The sequence below is a fragment of the Pelecanus crispus genome, chromosome 2 (assembly GCF_030463565.1).
Source record: "Pelecanus crispus isolate bPelCri1 chromosome 2, bPelCri1.pri, whole genome shotgun sequence".
Classification (NCBI taxonomy): Eukaryota; Metazoa; Chordata; class Aves; order Pelecaniformes; family Pelecanidae; genus Pelecanus; species Pelecanus crispus.
Window position 1 is genome coordinate 40,598,563 of NC_134644.1, and position 14,035 is coordinate 40,612,597.

General features: G+C 37.2%; 1 protein-coding gene across 1 annotated transcript in view; it reads right to left on the reverse strand.

The window, feature by feature from the left end:
• Positions 1-14,035, reverse strand: part of RFTN1 (raftlin, lipid raft linker 1) — a 103,345-nt gene that overhangs the window by 56,437 nt on the left and 32,873 nt on the right. The window contains exon 3 of the mRNA XM_075706037.1: positions 1,476-1,662. Within this exon, the coding sequence (XP_075562152.1) occupies positions 1,476-1,662 (187 nt within the window). The remainder of the gene's footprint in view (positions 1-1,475; positions 1,663-14,035) is intronic.

The following is a 14,035-nucleotide window of genomic DNA, read 5'->3' on the forward strand; positions in this document are numbered from 1 at the left end:
GCCGCTCTGCTGAGAAGGATGCTGCTTTTCGCTGATGTGTCTTCACAGCTCAGTCCTGGAAGATGCTGAACCTTTGGTCCCCAATCCATCACAAGTGCTTTCGCGCTTACTTAACATTGCAAACTCATGCATGTAAATACTTCCATTATTTGCAGCGGGGTATTTTGTAGGCAGGGAAAGCAAGGCCCCAAAACCAGGCAAGCTCAGCCCAATATTACTCAAGAAGTCAACTGTTCAGCCAAACATTTTATGTTTTGACCATAAAACCAGAAACCCTTTAAACAATAATATGAGGCAAGCCAGCATGTATTAATAAAACTAAAAGCAAGCCAAGGTAAGTTGAGAGTTATTTTAGAAACTAAAATTGCCTGCGACACCTAATGCCTACACATATTTGGTAATGAAATGCAAAACTACTTCCTTAGGTCACAGACTGAAGTTCAACCCTGTCTGTAATTGCTACCAATTGATTACCATGCTGTAGCAAATTGAATGGTGGTTTTACTTAAGTTTTAAAGAGGTGTCTAAAACAGTTACATCCTTTCCTTCAAGCATCATCACAAAGAGAGGGACTAGGATCGGCAAATGAGGTTTAATTATCCCCCAACTTTCAGTACAGGTCACTGTAAAAAGGGACACACTGAGGAATGCAACTAATGTAGGAAAACTGCACAGAATGGCTGCAACAACACAGGTAGCTGCAGAGTTGTGGGTGGTCAGATAATGTTAAATTACCTTTTAAATCATTAAAATCACTAAAAATGATAAATACATGTTTTAAGTATTTAGATTTTAATTTTCTTCTGGACTACTTAACAGCACATTCTATTGATTTTTTTTTTTTAAATCAGATTAAAACATAAAAGAACAGTATTCCTGTTTGCTTATTCATCTTCAGACTTTGATTATGTAAAATACTCTTAATACACATTAAGAGACTGAACAAAGCAGGAGAGTTATCTTTTTATTTAGAGTTTGCACTGTTTGAAAAATTAAAAGAACTTGTATTGTTTAGAGGAAAGAAGGGCCTAAAGTCTACAGATAAATTTAAGAAGTATGCATTAGTACTACAGTTCTCAAATTAATTGCATTAACTGTAACAGTCTAAACACAAAATACTCCTTTTCCAAGCAAACATTTCTTCTGTCTTAATTCAATCTAATAAATTCTTAAAGGGTACCAATGGGATCATCCTACAAATTGTCAGGCATAGGGCTTGTTTGTTTGTCTCTCATGACAACACATCCCAAAATACAGAACATATTTCAACTTGTTATTCTCCAAGTCATCCGCCAAGCTGCAGATGAATTGTAAACATGAAGAACATGTTAAGCCTATTCAAGCCCACCAAAAAAAAAAAAAAAAAAAAATCAAGTCTTGCACAGTAAAGTCTGCTATAATTTCCTGATGTAGGTCAAAACTCAGCAGGAAATCACATTGTCTATTTTTACCCCAGTTCACTAGAAGTGCTTTACCTTTCTGTTTTCTTGATAAGCACAGCCCTGAAGATTTGTTCCTGGGGAGTTTTCTCTTTTTCATCAGTTGGTTGCACGAAAGGGTGGACAGCAGCCAAGATGAAGCCCTGCTGGTACAATTCTTGCAGCTGAGCTGGAAGATCACTCAAGGAGGAGAGCTTGATTGCAGATGATCCTGGCAGCTCAGCTGGAAACAAAAAGAAATTGGTCAATAATCCTACACCGGACTATCATGTTTTTTAAAATCCAGGCTCTTCAGAGTCAAGCAAGCTTCACACTGATCTACAATGTTAACACAAAAATTGACCTTTCCCGAGGCCCATTCTGTATTTCAGATTTTAAGCAGGCTGTCTTGGCGAAGGACTTGTATCACACAAGGGACTGGCGCAATTAAACAAGTCAGATACATTAAAATGCCAAATTCACTACATAGTCTGGCAGAGATGAAGTGGAGGATTTAATAAAAACAAGGCAGTTGGTCAAAAGATATTCTAATTTTTAGTAGTCGTCAGAGTAATGCAAGTTGAGGAGAGCAAGCCATGAGTCAAAAATATAAAATAAGAGAAAGGGGATAGTCAATGAAGGTAGAACATGTCAAATTCAAAAGCAATAAACAGATGCATCCATCTACACAAAAGTTGTATTATCAGACTAGGAGATCACTGATGCAAAATGCTGTTAAGACCAAATACCTACCAATATGTCTTCAGAGTATGTTGTAGGTATATTGATAACAAAAACGCTAAGAGCAATGCATACCTGTAGTGATGAGAAACCTTTTAGAATAGACACTAAACCTTATACCTCAGTGTTTAAACTAACCTATACATATTAGAGATGAGAATGAGACCTAGTGCATGAAAATAATCCTTCCCCAATCTGCTTACTGCAGGATTTTATGCCTTCCTGTGAAGCATTTGATGCTGACTCCTGTCAGACACTCGACGTGCACGCAGATATGGCAGTCAGTACAGCAATTGCCCTTATTTCCTTGGAGTCTTGTGGGCTTCGAAAGAAAATCCCATAGATGACCTAAAACAACCTTCCATTCTCTTTCTCTCTAAGTCAGTAATGCTTCATATGTTTTTCATATCTTATGTGAAAAGACATCTTTCTTTCCTGACCTTTGCCTCTTCTTTTCCATCTTTCTTGAGGGATATTTATTATTTCATCCCTAACCATGCTAGAGCATACAGGGTGGTGAGGTGCTAGATGGTTTCCCCTCCCACTGAAACCAACAGGGAGGGGCTGTTGCAAGGAACACGACAGAGGTTCCCAGCACCTTGCAGGCCTTCATTAAAAAAAACCACTGGAGAACAGTTTGTATGAAAGACATCAGCTATGCAAAATAAGGTTTCATTGTACTGCTTTTTTCATCAAACTGTGTGGCTACCCTTTATGAATAATGAAAGAGGTTATAAAAAAAACTAATAAATATTCAAAACCAATAATACAGAGGAATCATTTAAATAATAATAGAATAGCTGTGCTTGGTATGCTTTTTCTTCATATAAGACCATGTTCCAGAAGAGAATAATGGAAATTTTTGACCAAGAACTATAAGATGCAGTATTTTTATTATTTTTTGCAAATAAAATGAGAAATCCAAGCAACGTGTACATTGACAGACAATAGGGCTCTACCTTCTACAACAGCATACAAATCACTTCAGAGTCATAAAAAGAGATGCCCCAATGAATAATGCATAATAAATAATAAAACCGACTGTTACTTACTGGACCCTACTGGGGATCAAAATGGGGAAAGAAACCCAGATGTTAGAACTACTTTTTCCCTCTTGTGGCTCAGAGACTCCAAAAATTTTAGACTATGCAGCAAATAGTTTAATTAATTAAAAGAATATGAAAGCTAGAATACCTTTCTAAATGAGGGTTTTACTTGAATACAATGGAATGGCTAAACACTACTCAGTAATGTTAATTCTGGTAATGGTGCTCTAATTTTTAACAATTATCTATGAAAACTGATGCTTGTCTTGCATATGAACCTAGTATCTGGATTCTTCTGAGGATGTCTGGGCAAAACTAGTAGAAAGTCTAGTCATTAACATGGGAGAGCGATTGCTTCCTCCTAAAAGCTAAACATGAGAAAGTGTGAAAATGCATGTAATTGGAGCCTTGGGATGTACACTTGATGATTAAAAAAGAAAGGTAATAGAAAATAGAGCTGGGAGGGATCATCCAGCTAGTCCATCCTATTACCTAGAGGCAGGATCAGTTCTAGTTTAGCCATTTCTCAGTTTTTCTCATCTATTTTTAAAAACGTTTAGTAATGGAGATTCCACAAGCCCCATAAGTCATGTTTCAGTACTTCTCTATTCTGACTATTCAAAACCTTTTCCTAGGACCTGGCCTAAATTTCCCTCTCTGAAACTCAAGATTGCTACTTCCTCACCAGAATATTTTTCTGCATCAGCATTTTACAATTCCTAAAACCTGTCATGCCTTACTCTTACCTTCTTTAGATTGTATAAACTCAGTCCTTTCAATGTTTCCTGTTCCCTTGCGTTTTCTAGATTTCTAAATAATTTTTGATGGTTCTCTCCTGATTCTCTTCAATTGGTCCACATCTTTCTTCAAGTATAGTGCCTAAGCCTCACCACAGTGATCTAGCACAAGCCTCATCACTGCTTTGTAGAATGGAAAAGCTCCTTCACGCTTATTATACATCCCATGTCAGTTTACATCATTTGGGGGGAAAAAAAATGAAATTCTTTTCCCCACAACTAACAGTGGCCAAATATCCCTGCCCTCAGTGAATTTAAGGGTTTTTTTCTTTCAGTTTTCAAGGGCCATTCTGGATTCTGACTTCCACAGTGTGAACAGCACTTCTCAGTTTGGCAAACCTCAGTAAACATACTCAGCAGTCTATGGCTGGAATAGTTAATGAAAATGGTGAATTTTAAGACTCTGGACAGAACCATTTTAAGCCTTACAGTCAATACATCTTTTTGGTTTGATGCTGAGCTACTGCTAATTTCTCCTTGGACTAGAGATCCTTCAAAACCAGAAGACAGTTCCTGTTACACAACCGATGCCCACAAAGTCTACATGAGTTCCTTGGGCCTACAGACCTGTGCTGTGCATTCTTGTTACTCTCCCACAGACAGACTGGTTCATGCAATGCAAATTCCTCGTCAGAAATCCCTGCTATCCATCATCCTCTAGATCTTTTATAAGTTATTTGTTCCAGCATCTTTGTGGGCATTAAGTTAGGCTAACAATCATACAGTTCTCTTTAAAAGTAGGTTGAAAAAGGACATCACACCTTCCTGGAGAGTCACATTCATCATTCAACAGTCTTCAAACTTAAACGGTAAGATTTCAATTATTTCTTCAGCTAATTCCTCTAAGGTGCATACCCGTAGGTTCAACTTACTTAAAAATGCCTAATTTATGAAACCAGTTGTTGATCTAGTCTTTCCTTACTTTACCTTAGAAAAATGCTAAGATATTCAGACAACCTTACACAATTTCTAATAAAATCCATTAAAACTTTTGTTTTAGTTGTTAAAAAGAATTCTAATCATGCCACTTTCAAAAGAAAAAAGAAAAATCAAAACTATGTACAACAGGGACTTGTGTCAGGTAAAAGAGCAAATGAAAAACCAAATAAAATCTTGTGTAACTCCAGTGCTTATTATAAGCCTCTATTTTGCCAAAAGATAAAGCTGAATTCTTTTAGCAGCCTCCACGTTGCTCTTGAAATGCAGTTAGCTCTAAGTTTTATATTCTGCTCCATGTTTCCTTACTTATTGTTGCACTTCACAACCTGACCTCCAAAGATTCCTTTGTTTATTCTGTCTACATATAGATGAGCGTGTAAGAAACTTGTAAATGACAGATGCTGTGTTTTTCAATTTTGCTAAGGCTGAAAGTGGAAATAGGAGTGCTGGCTGCTTTTGGAACTGATTAGAAGGCAAATTAGTTTGTTGCCTGACTGATAATTGAAGCTGAAAACACTTCCAGCAATGCTGGGATACATACAGAACACTACAGCTTAGAGATCCTTCAAAAAGAAAAGAAAGTTTGTGTTACGCAACTGATACCCGTAAGGGGACTTTCCTGGGTCTAGGGACTTGTGCATTCTTTGTTGCTAATGGAAAAACCTGACCAAATACTCACACTGTCCCCATCTTGCCACAGAAAAATCGATAAAAGGATTGAGTTGACATAAAAATCTACAGGTTGAATCATGTATATTTGAAATGAGTCATCTCTGCAGCTCCAAAAAGCAATTTATGAGAAACAGAGGAAGGTGGTGCAGTCTGCCACAGGGATCCTGAGGGACTGAGAGCAGGCTCAGAAATATGGTTGGGGAGAAAGGTAATGAGGAGAAGCGTTTCGTCCTGTGTTAAGGAGCTCCGCTTTCCCTCCCAATCGATAATCCAGGGCTGCTACCACAGAGATCAAACAGCCACCAACCAGCTTCAAACTGAAGCATCTCAGATGACCTCTGTCAATTGCGCTATGGTCCATGCTAAAGAGGTAGATGTATCCCGATCAAATATTAAGAGAAAAGACAGTTACAGCAACTGTCTACAACAAGTAGGCTAATTTTTCTGTATTAAAACAATAGATTTGGGTACCTTTGAGATGCTATAACCCAACAATTTTAAATAAGGTGTGTTATGCTTTATAAAATAAAGCATGGATTCATCTATTAGCCCATGCTTAATAAAGACAAGCATCAACTACAGTACATCTTTATATAATACATATACTCAACAGAATCAGATGCTTTTAACTCTATTCTATTTGATAAGCAGCAGTTTTCCCTTCCTGCTAGTTACGTTTATGACAAAGCTAAAACAAACTTTATTGTATTTTAATTTCTTTCTACTTGAATGATAGCTATGCTCCAGGAAAAATAAAATGTTAAATGCCAAAATGGCATTTATTTAATTTCTCTTTACTGAAACAGTCAAATTCAGGGACAAATTTAGGTCAGTTTCTCAGTGCTTATCCTTAATACTTTATTTAAAAGGACAAGCATACAGTTCTACTCTAAACGTCTATTATCCTGTCTTAGGTGTTTACTTAGTTTGCTTACTGCAACAAAACAAATTAGATGTTGGGATTTTTTGGTCTTCAGTTTTTAACATGTTTTCCCGATTAAGCTTTTATGCTCTTATTCCAGTGACAGCTGTTAAAGACTGATGAAGCCCTTCATGACAGTTCACATTACACATGAAAATGTTCCACAAAAATTCCACAAAAATATTGGACTCCTTTTAGCCAGTTTCCATTTCCTTTTAAAGTTTTCACATTCATCTGCATTTTTTAAGTAATGGTCCTCAATTTATTATGAAACATTAAGTAAGACTTTTTCCTTTGCATTAAAACAACCAAAGATCAAATTGGTGTGCAGCTCTCCCTCTACCCACTGCGGGCTCAAAGGCAGGTAGTTGCCCCTGAGCAGCGTTGTGCCTGCGAGCTAGAAAAGAGCAAATATTCAGGCACGCTACATGCTTAGTCACTCCTACTCGCTACTTCCACGCAGCTCCCCACCCAGGATGAACTTTTTGCTGTTGTCCTTCTAAAGCACCCCAGTCTCCCTCCTGCACTATGCAGAGCTCATAGGAGACCACCTGAAAGAATCTGGATAGTGGCCAGGCATGAGCATCTATGGTCCTTAACGGATTTAGCAACGAGCATGTAAGATGAAAACAAGGTACAAGCAAAATTATGGCCATATGGTAATATAGCCATTACCTTAACACCATCCACTGATATCCTGCAGGGCTTTACAACAGATCTGGCTATTTACCTCCTGCCTTTAGTGACCACCTCATGGAAAATGGCATTAGCTTGCTCCGTTGTGCCTCATGCGTCCCACCAAGGTGGTCGTAATTGCATGTCTGCTGGCAGGAAACTAAATAGCAACAATGAATGGAGACAATAATGTAGGAAGAGAGTGTATCACCTAACATGTGTGTGAGCAAACACATAAATCTGGCCTGAGTCCACAAAATTTCCCGTGCTTTCACACAGGGCACTTCCCGAGCATGCTTATGGTTGTTTATAACAACCCTGATCATTTTGTAGAATACCAAAGCAAGCACACTTCCTCTATTTGATTTAGTATGAGGATTGCTGTTTCTTAATTTAATATTAATTCCTTTCCAGCAACTTTAATTTAATTTAAAGAAATCAAATCTATAGCTGACTAAGTTCTAGTAGAGCAAAACATTGTCTTTGCATTAGGGACAGTCAAAAAAATTTAACTAGAAAGTTTACTGTCACAAGATGCAGTTTCACCTACAGTAAAACATTTCATAGGAACATGTCAAATGCAGCAAAGTTTTTCATTTGGATAATGTTCAGAAGTTTAAATAAATGTAATGCAATAATGTTTTACATAATCAAAGTGTTTAAACAAGCAGCAGTTTTTCAGTGGTTCTGTGAATTTTCACTCCACACTTGAAATTTTGGAATTACCTGTATTACTGGAACTGTGGTTTCTTGTTGGAAGGTACAATCACAGTGATAGAAGGCGCACATTCCCAACAATTAGGATACACAAACAAACCAGTGCGGCTCTGAGCAGCTAGTTTCTGCAAGCTGAACACTGACTGCTAAATGAAGGACCATCCTGTCAGGTCTCTTTCTGGTTTGCCAAAGTTCTCGGGTTTCTCTGTGCAGGCCCTGATGGCTGAATTGTACTGCAGCTCCTTGCAGGCAGGTGAACATCGGAATTCACCTGGAGGAAGGTGCAGGGCGAAAATCTATTAGGAAGTGTTGGCTTTTGTCTAATGATGCAGCACAGGCTGGAAAAGATCCCCTCTCTGTACTATAAATAAGAAAGTTTTTCAGGCACTTTTCACTGACTTATTTAGCACTTGGTTTGGAACAGCTGAAGGAATCCAGATCATCATCCTTTCCAACTATTAAGGCTTGGTAAGGCCAATTTGTTACTCTGGAGAGCAGAAAGCAAACCATTACTTGACTATTATCAAAACACTTACTTACTGATCCTGGGAGAACATGGTTATTTCCAATGAGTGTCAGTCTCAAACAAAAAAACATTAAGGCATCTATTGCCAATTTTCATTCTTTGTTACAAACACTAAGGAACTCTCTCTTACGCAGCACAAATTGTTTGCATGGCAAAACAACGCCGTCATGCTATTCTCACTTAACTATAACGATTCTTTCCTCATTCAATCCACAAATAGTTTCTTGTCAACAACAACAACAAAAACCTATCAGAGAATCGGAGTACTTCCAATGAAAATAAAGGCAAACCCACTAATAACATAACTTAAAGAACACAAAGCAGTAAACAGATTTCTGGCGAGTTTTGTGGATTCCAAAGAATTGTTTCTAAACTAAAACCTACCAAACAAATGCTAAAGCGCTATGACTAACCTAGCAGAAAATATATGGTGCTTCTGACACCATCGCACAGCTTTAATTACCTGAAACACACTAATGCAAGAATTTAATGAGCTAAAAGCTCAAGCTTTTGGAGTAACAACTACACAAGCTGTAGTATAGTGTTTCCTTTCTGATAGAGCTTTAGCTTCCATTAGGTGCATAAAGAGGTTCCTTAATTTTGAAGACAAGACAGACAGTCCAGGTGCATTACTGTTCAGGCCATCGGCAGAGGCAAGACACTGTATGTTAATATATCACATTGCTTTTTTGGTTATGCTAAATGACATTCGCAGTGGTTTTTATTTCAATCTTCAAGGCAAATACAATAGATGTCCCCATTAAAGAAAGAAAGAATGACTATGGAAAAGAAATCAGGACTTTAAATGAAGGATGACTGTTCAATAAGCTCCTAGTGTTTACTTTTAGTGAAAATGTAATAATGGAACTTAAAAATATTCAAAAGCAAAGCACTGTATCGTAAGAAGGTAGAAAGGAGGAAAACCACAGAAAGACTGTGAAACTGCATATATACCCTTTGAAAGCATATAAATAGGTGTATATAGATATGTATATAGATATGTATGCATATATATATTTGTGCATATATGTACACACACAGAGACATACATCAACATACTTTTCTCTCCTTCAGGAAATAGCAGATATGTGCATTAGTCAAATCGAGAAAGTACTGAGATAACTCACAGATGCAATGAGATTAGACAACTTCATCCAATCGTGTTGTCTAATCTCATTGTATCTTTGAGTTATCTTGTTTGTTGTCCAGTCAAGGTTTCATTTCTGTATCTTGCAAGCATAAGATAAATATCTTAAGAACTGGGTACATTTGCGACAAACATGATGTGATTATGCATGGGATTGTTTCATTTTTGGTGTTTCAGAAAAAAGGAAATACCCTGGCTATCACCTCCACTAAGTGGAGAAAACAACCACTACACATTAGTTTAGTTACCTAAATAAATTGACTAGCGCTTCTTAAATGACTCACAGCTTACGTATATTAACTTGTGGGCAGAATTATGCAAAATAAGCAAAACTAAGACCACCTACTAGACGTAAGAAGGGTTAACGACCGTGCAAAAGCAAAATCGAAGAAGATTAAAAAGGGGAGGGACTTCTCATTTAAACTGTGCACAGAAAAAAGAACCAAATCCTACTCCTTCTGTACTTGAGCAGCTCTTCAAAAATTTTTTTTTTTTTTTAATTTGTCCCTCCCTCCTGCTTGGTTCTATTTCTTAAAATGATGCAGACCAAACATAGAGACAACAAAGACAGATAATTTACATTTCACAAATCCAAGAAAACTCCAATTACATCTAACCAAAAGGAGAAAGTGTTCAAAGTTGCAATATTTTATCCATACAGATTTGTTACCTGTACAGGCTCCAAAAAGGCAAGTATTACATTGAATTACAGAGGAGAGAAGGGGTTAATTCTGAACTACAGGAAGAGCCAACATGTTAACTCACACCTATTTCTACCACCACCACCACCACCACCCGCCCCCCCAAAAAAAGTACTGGTTCCTTGCCCTAAAGCCTTTAAACACCAAGTTAATCTCCTGATGGCAATGCTTTAGCTGCCAAAGTCAAACACTGAATGCGGTTCATTTTAACAGCTTAAGAAGTAGTGAAATAGGACTTCCCATCACTTCTACCAGTGCAAGTTACATCCTCGCACAGCAAATAGCCAGTAATCAAATACTTTAAAAGGGAGGGACAGAGGAGCTACCCAAGGAGAAAAAAAAGTAAAACTTACTGAAGAGATCTTCTGGTATCTTAGAAATTGGTGGCATCATAAAATTTGGAGGGCTGATGCATCTTTTTTGCTTTGACCCCTCTCTAGCTAATAGGCTCACCATTTTTCAGAGCCGCAACACTAATGAGCACTAGTGAGTTTCACAGCTAACTCTGCAGCCTACGGAATCTTCTCATTCTCTCCCTCTCACACTTTTTAATACATATATGTCTTTTCTTCCTGGCATAACCCCCTCCTTTTCCCCTTCCTCTGCTCCTCTCTGGTTTATGCTTCACCTTGATGTTCTTTCCATATTTCTGGCAAATTTTCATTTCAGATTTTAGAACTGCAGAATATAACAAAGAAGCAACACTGGTTTCTTTGCCAATTTTACAATAAGCAAACTTGGACCACAGTAAAAGAACTGTAAAAAACACGCATAATATCCTCAGAGGAGTACAAAACAATGCCTACTTTAATAACTTCCAAATTATGCAGAATTTATTCATTTTATGGTATACTTTGCTAGATGAGAAAAATCTCCTCTGAAATGGAATTTGTAGCATTTCTAAGCTTTCCAAATCACTATGTCCTAGGGTCAATAAAACGCTGCATGTGCTGACTCTTCAAGGAGTTAAAAAGCAGAAAGGTTTATATAGCAATCTACATATTTCCATCCAAACCAACTGAGAATAACCTTGAGATTACTGTTTATTCTTAATCAAGCATATATGAACAAAGTAGGTTACATGCATTATATTAGGATTTTTTTCTCCATATTCACAAGAAGTTAACAAGTATAAATCTGATTGAAGCCTAGTTTCCAAACTGAAAAATGTCAAGAGGATTTCAAAACATTTAAGAAAAAGGGAAGAGAAAGAAGTCAACAGCAGTAACTGTGGCTGACTACATGCACTATGATCTGATGTATGTTTTTCATGATACACTGAAAATTGTGATTAAAATCAAAGACTTGGCGCAACTTAGACAAACAAGAAGATAAAATTGCCATCAAAGTATTACAATAAAGGGTTTTTTTTCCCGAATTCACAAGATAATTGGTGCATATCATAAGTACAAGCCAGGAGAAATAAGTGGAAATTAGAGTGAACATTTTAAAGTTCGTATTTTATAAATTCAGCCTTCAACACGAAGATCTAAATTCACTGATATATCCAATAACCTCAGGAAGAAAGGTTTGGATTTATCAAGATAGCTCTTATTCCCCAAGCCAACCTGTGCAACAAAGAACTGATAGTCTCCAGGGAAACCAAAATCCTCCTGACAGGTCATGCCTGTATATATTTTATACATAGCACTTTGCAGTATCTATACAGAAAGGGACAGATAGCTTTATAAATGCTTGAAGGCTTTATTCAAATGTTACTTGCTGGTTTCTGTTTCTTTTCACTTAAAATCTCCAGTGTTTCACATGCATTTTCCCATTTTGTTGTAATAGGTGTTTTCAGTCTTTCTTGTAAAATCTTATTTAGGATGATACTGTGTGCCAAGTTTGTTTGATCTTTTTTAAAAGCTAAAAATTGATTTTTTTCCAATCCTGTCACTAATGTCCATACATTACCCTACTTCAGATGTTCTCATTTCTTGACTGCATCAACCAATAACATTCCTTTTCTTCAAAAGGCAGCAGTACATACTAAACATTTAATATTTTAAATTAGAATAAGGAAAGTATCATAGTGATTTTCACCTTTTTATCTTTTTCCGGGCTTGAAATATTTTTTCTTTTTTAGATAAAGAGTAGACATTTCCAAATTATGCATGTTTTTCATGTGGAAGATAACATAATGTGTAACTTTTCAGTGTTCTTTTGGTGCTCCTATAAATCAAATTCCCCTATTTGGGAAACCCCGTAATTTTTCATAAATGTCTGTTAAATTGTTTTCAGCTTTACTGGCAAAACTCAATAAATGTGAAAGCAGCAAAAAATGTAACATGCCTTGTATAACTAGGCAAGCAGTGTTACTTGAAGGTATATCCTCAATTAGATTTTGGCCCCAGGTTTGGTTATGTTTGAAAAAGAAGGTTGGCTAAGAGAATGCCACATGATGAAATTCAATATAAACAGGAGATATTCAGGGGCAGGTAAATTAAATTCAGAGGAAAGGGAGATACAATGCGTTTGGATTTTTTTTAAACACATTACCCTGTCGTGATCCTAAGACAAACACTTCCATGGGCACCTATACAGAGCCAGAACATGCAACAGCTGTTAGATTATAAAAAGGAACAAAACTGATCCATCTAACTCTATCAAACTTTCCAGGAAAAATCAAAAATTTTTAAAAGAAATAAAAAGTACATGAGATCTCTCTTTGTTTCCAATTGTTAGGCCTGCTTGGGGAACTGCAATGAAAAACCACATGCAAAACATTCTCCAGAAAGTATCTGCCATTCCTCTCGGCTCTCCTGCCCCACACTTCTACTTTTTGTTCAGCTGTATTGATAACGGCAATATATTCCCAACATTGCAAATTGCAAGAATACCTCTGCTAGGGTACACGAATTTCATGTGAAGAGTCTGCGTCAGTACACAAGCAGGATTTAAATTTTGCTGTCGCAGCAAACCTCATACCACCTTCACAAGACTTGCTCTCAATGCCACTGTTGAGCTGTACTTGGAGATCTCAGCTACCCCAGAGCATGGAAGGGAGCCATCCAGTTGGAACTAAAGCTTTTCTGATATTTGCAGCAAAACAGGCCTGAAGAGGGAGATCCTGTAATCCAAATCCTCACTGTTTAAAACTGTCACAGGAAACCCCCTCTCCGATGACATATTTAACATGCGAAGGTTTGAGTGGGAATGTATGAAAATACAGGGTGGCAGTAATCCCTATCAAGCAATTTCCCCAACGGTTCCTGATTAATTTGGCATGCGGAAGAGCCATGTATTGTCCCATCTATGATTTTTAGAATGATCACATAAACTAAAACTAATTCTAGAATGTGTAAAGCTAGAACCACCAAATGGATCAGTTACTTTGCAACGAATTAGGCAATTCCGTCCTTTAGAAATGAGGTAAGGGAGTTACAGCTATGCCAAAGACGACGTACTTTACAGTCAATACATTATTGGATTTGCCAACTCTATTGGTACACAAAGGTGGTTAAAGATCTGATTAAAATCAGTACTAGATAAAACACTTTTTGCTGACTTTTCACTACTTGTATCACTATATATAGTGCTATTATACAAATTCCTACTCAAGTTTTTTTCCATTAGCATAGCTAATGAAGAGTGATTCCCACTGATGAGGCTTTTGTTCTCCAACCTCACTGTTGCCACGGCCTTCAAACTTCTTCTCTTTTCTTCCTACCCCTTGGATTCCTGAAACTGATGAGAAACAGTGATTCTGTGGCTACGTTGGAGCAACGCACCAG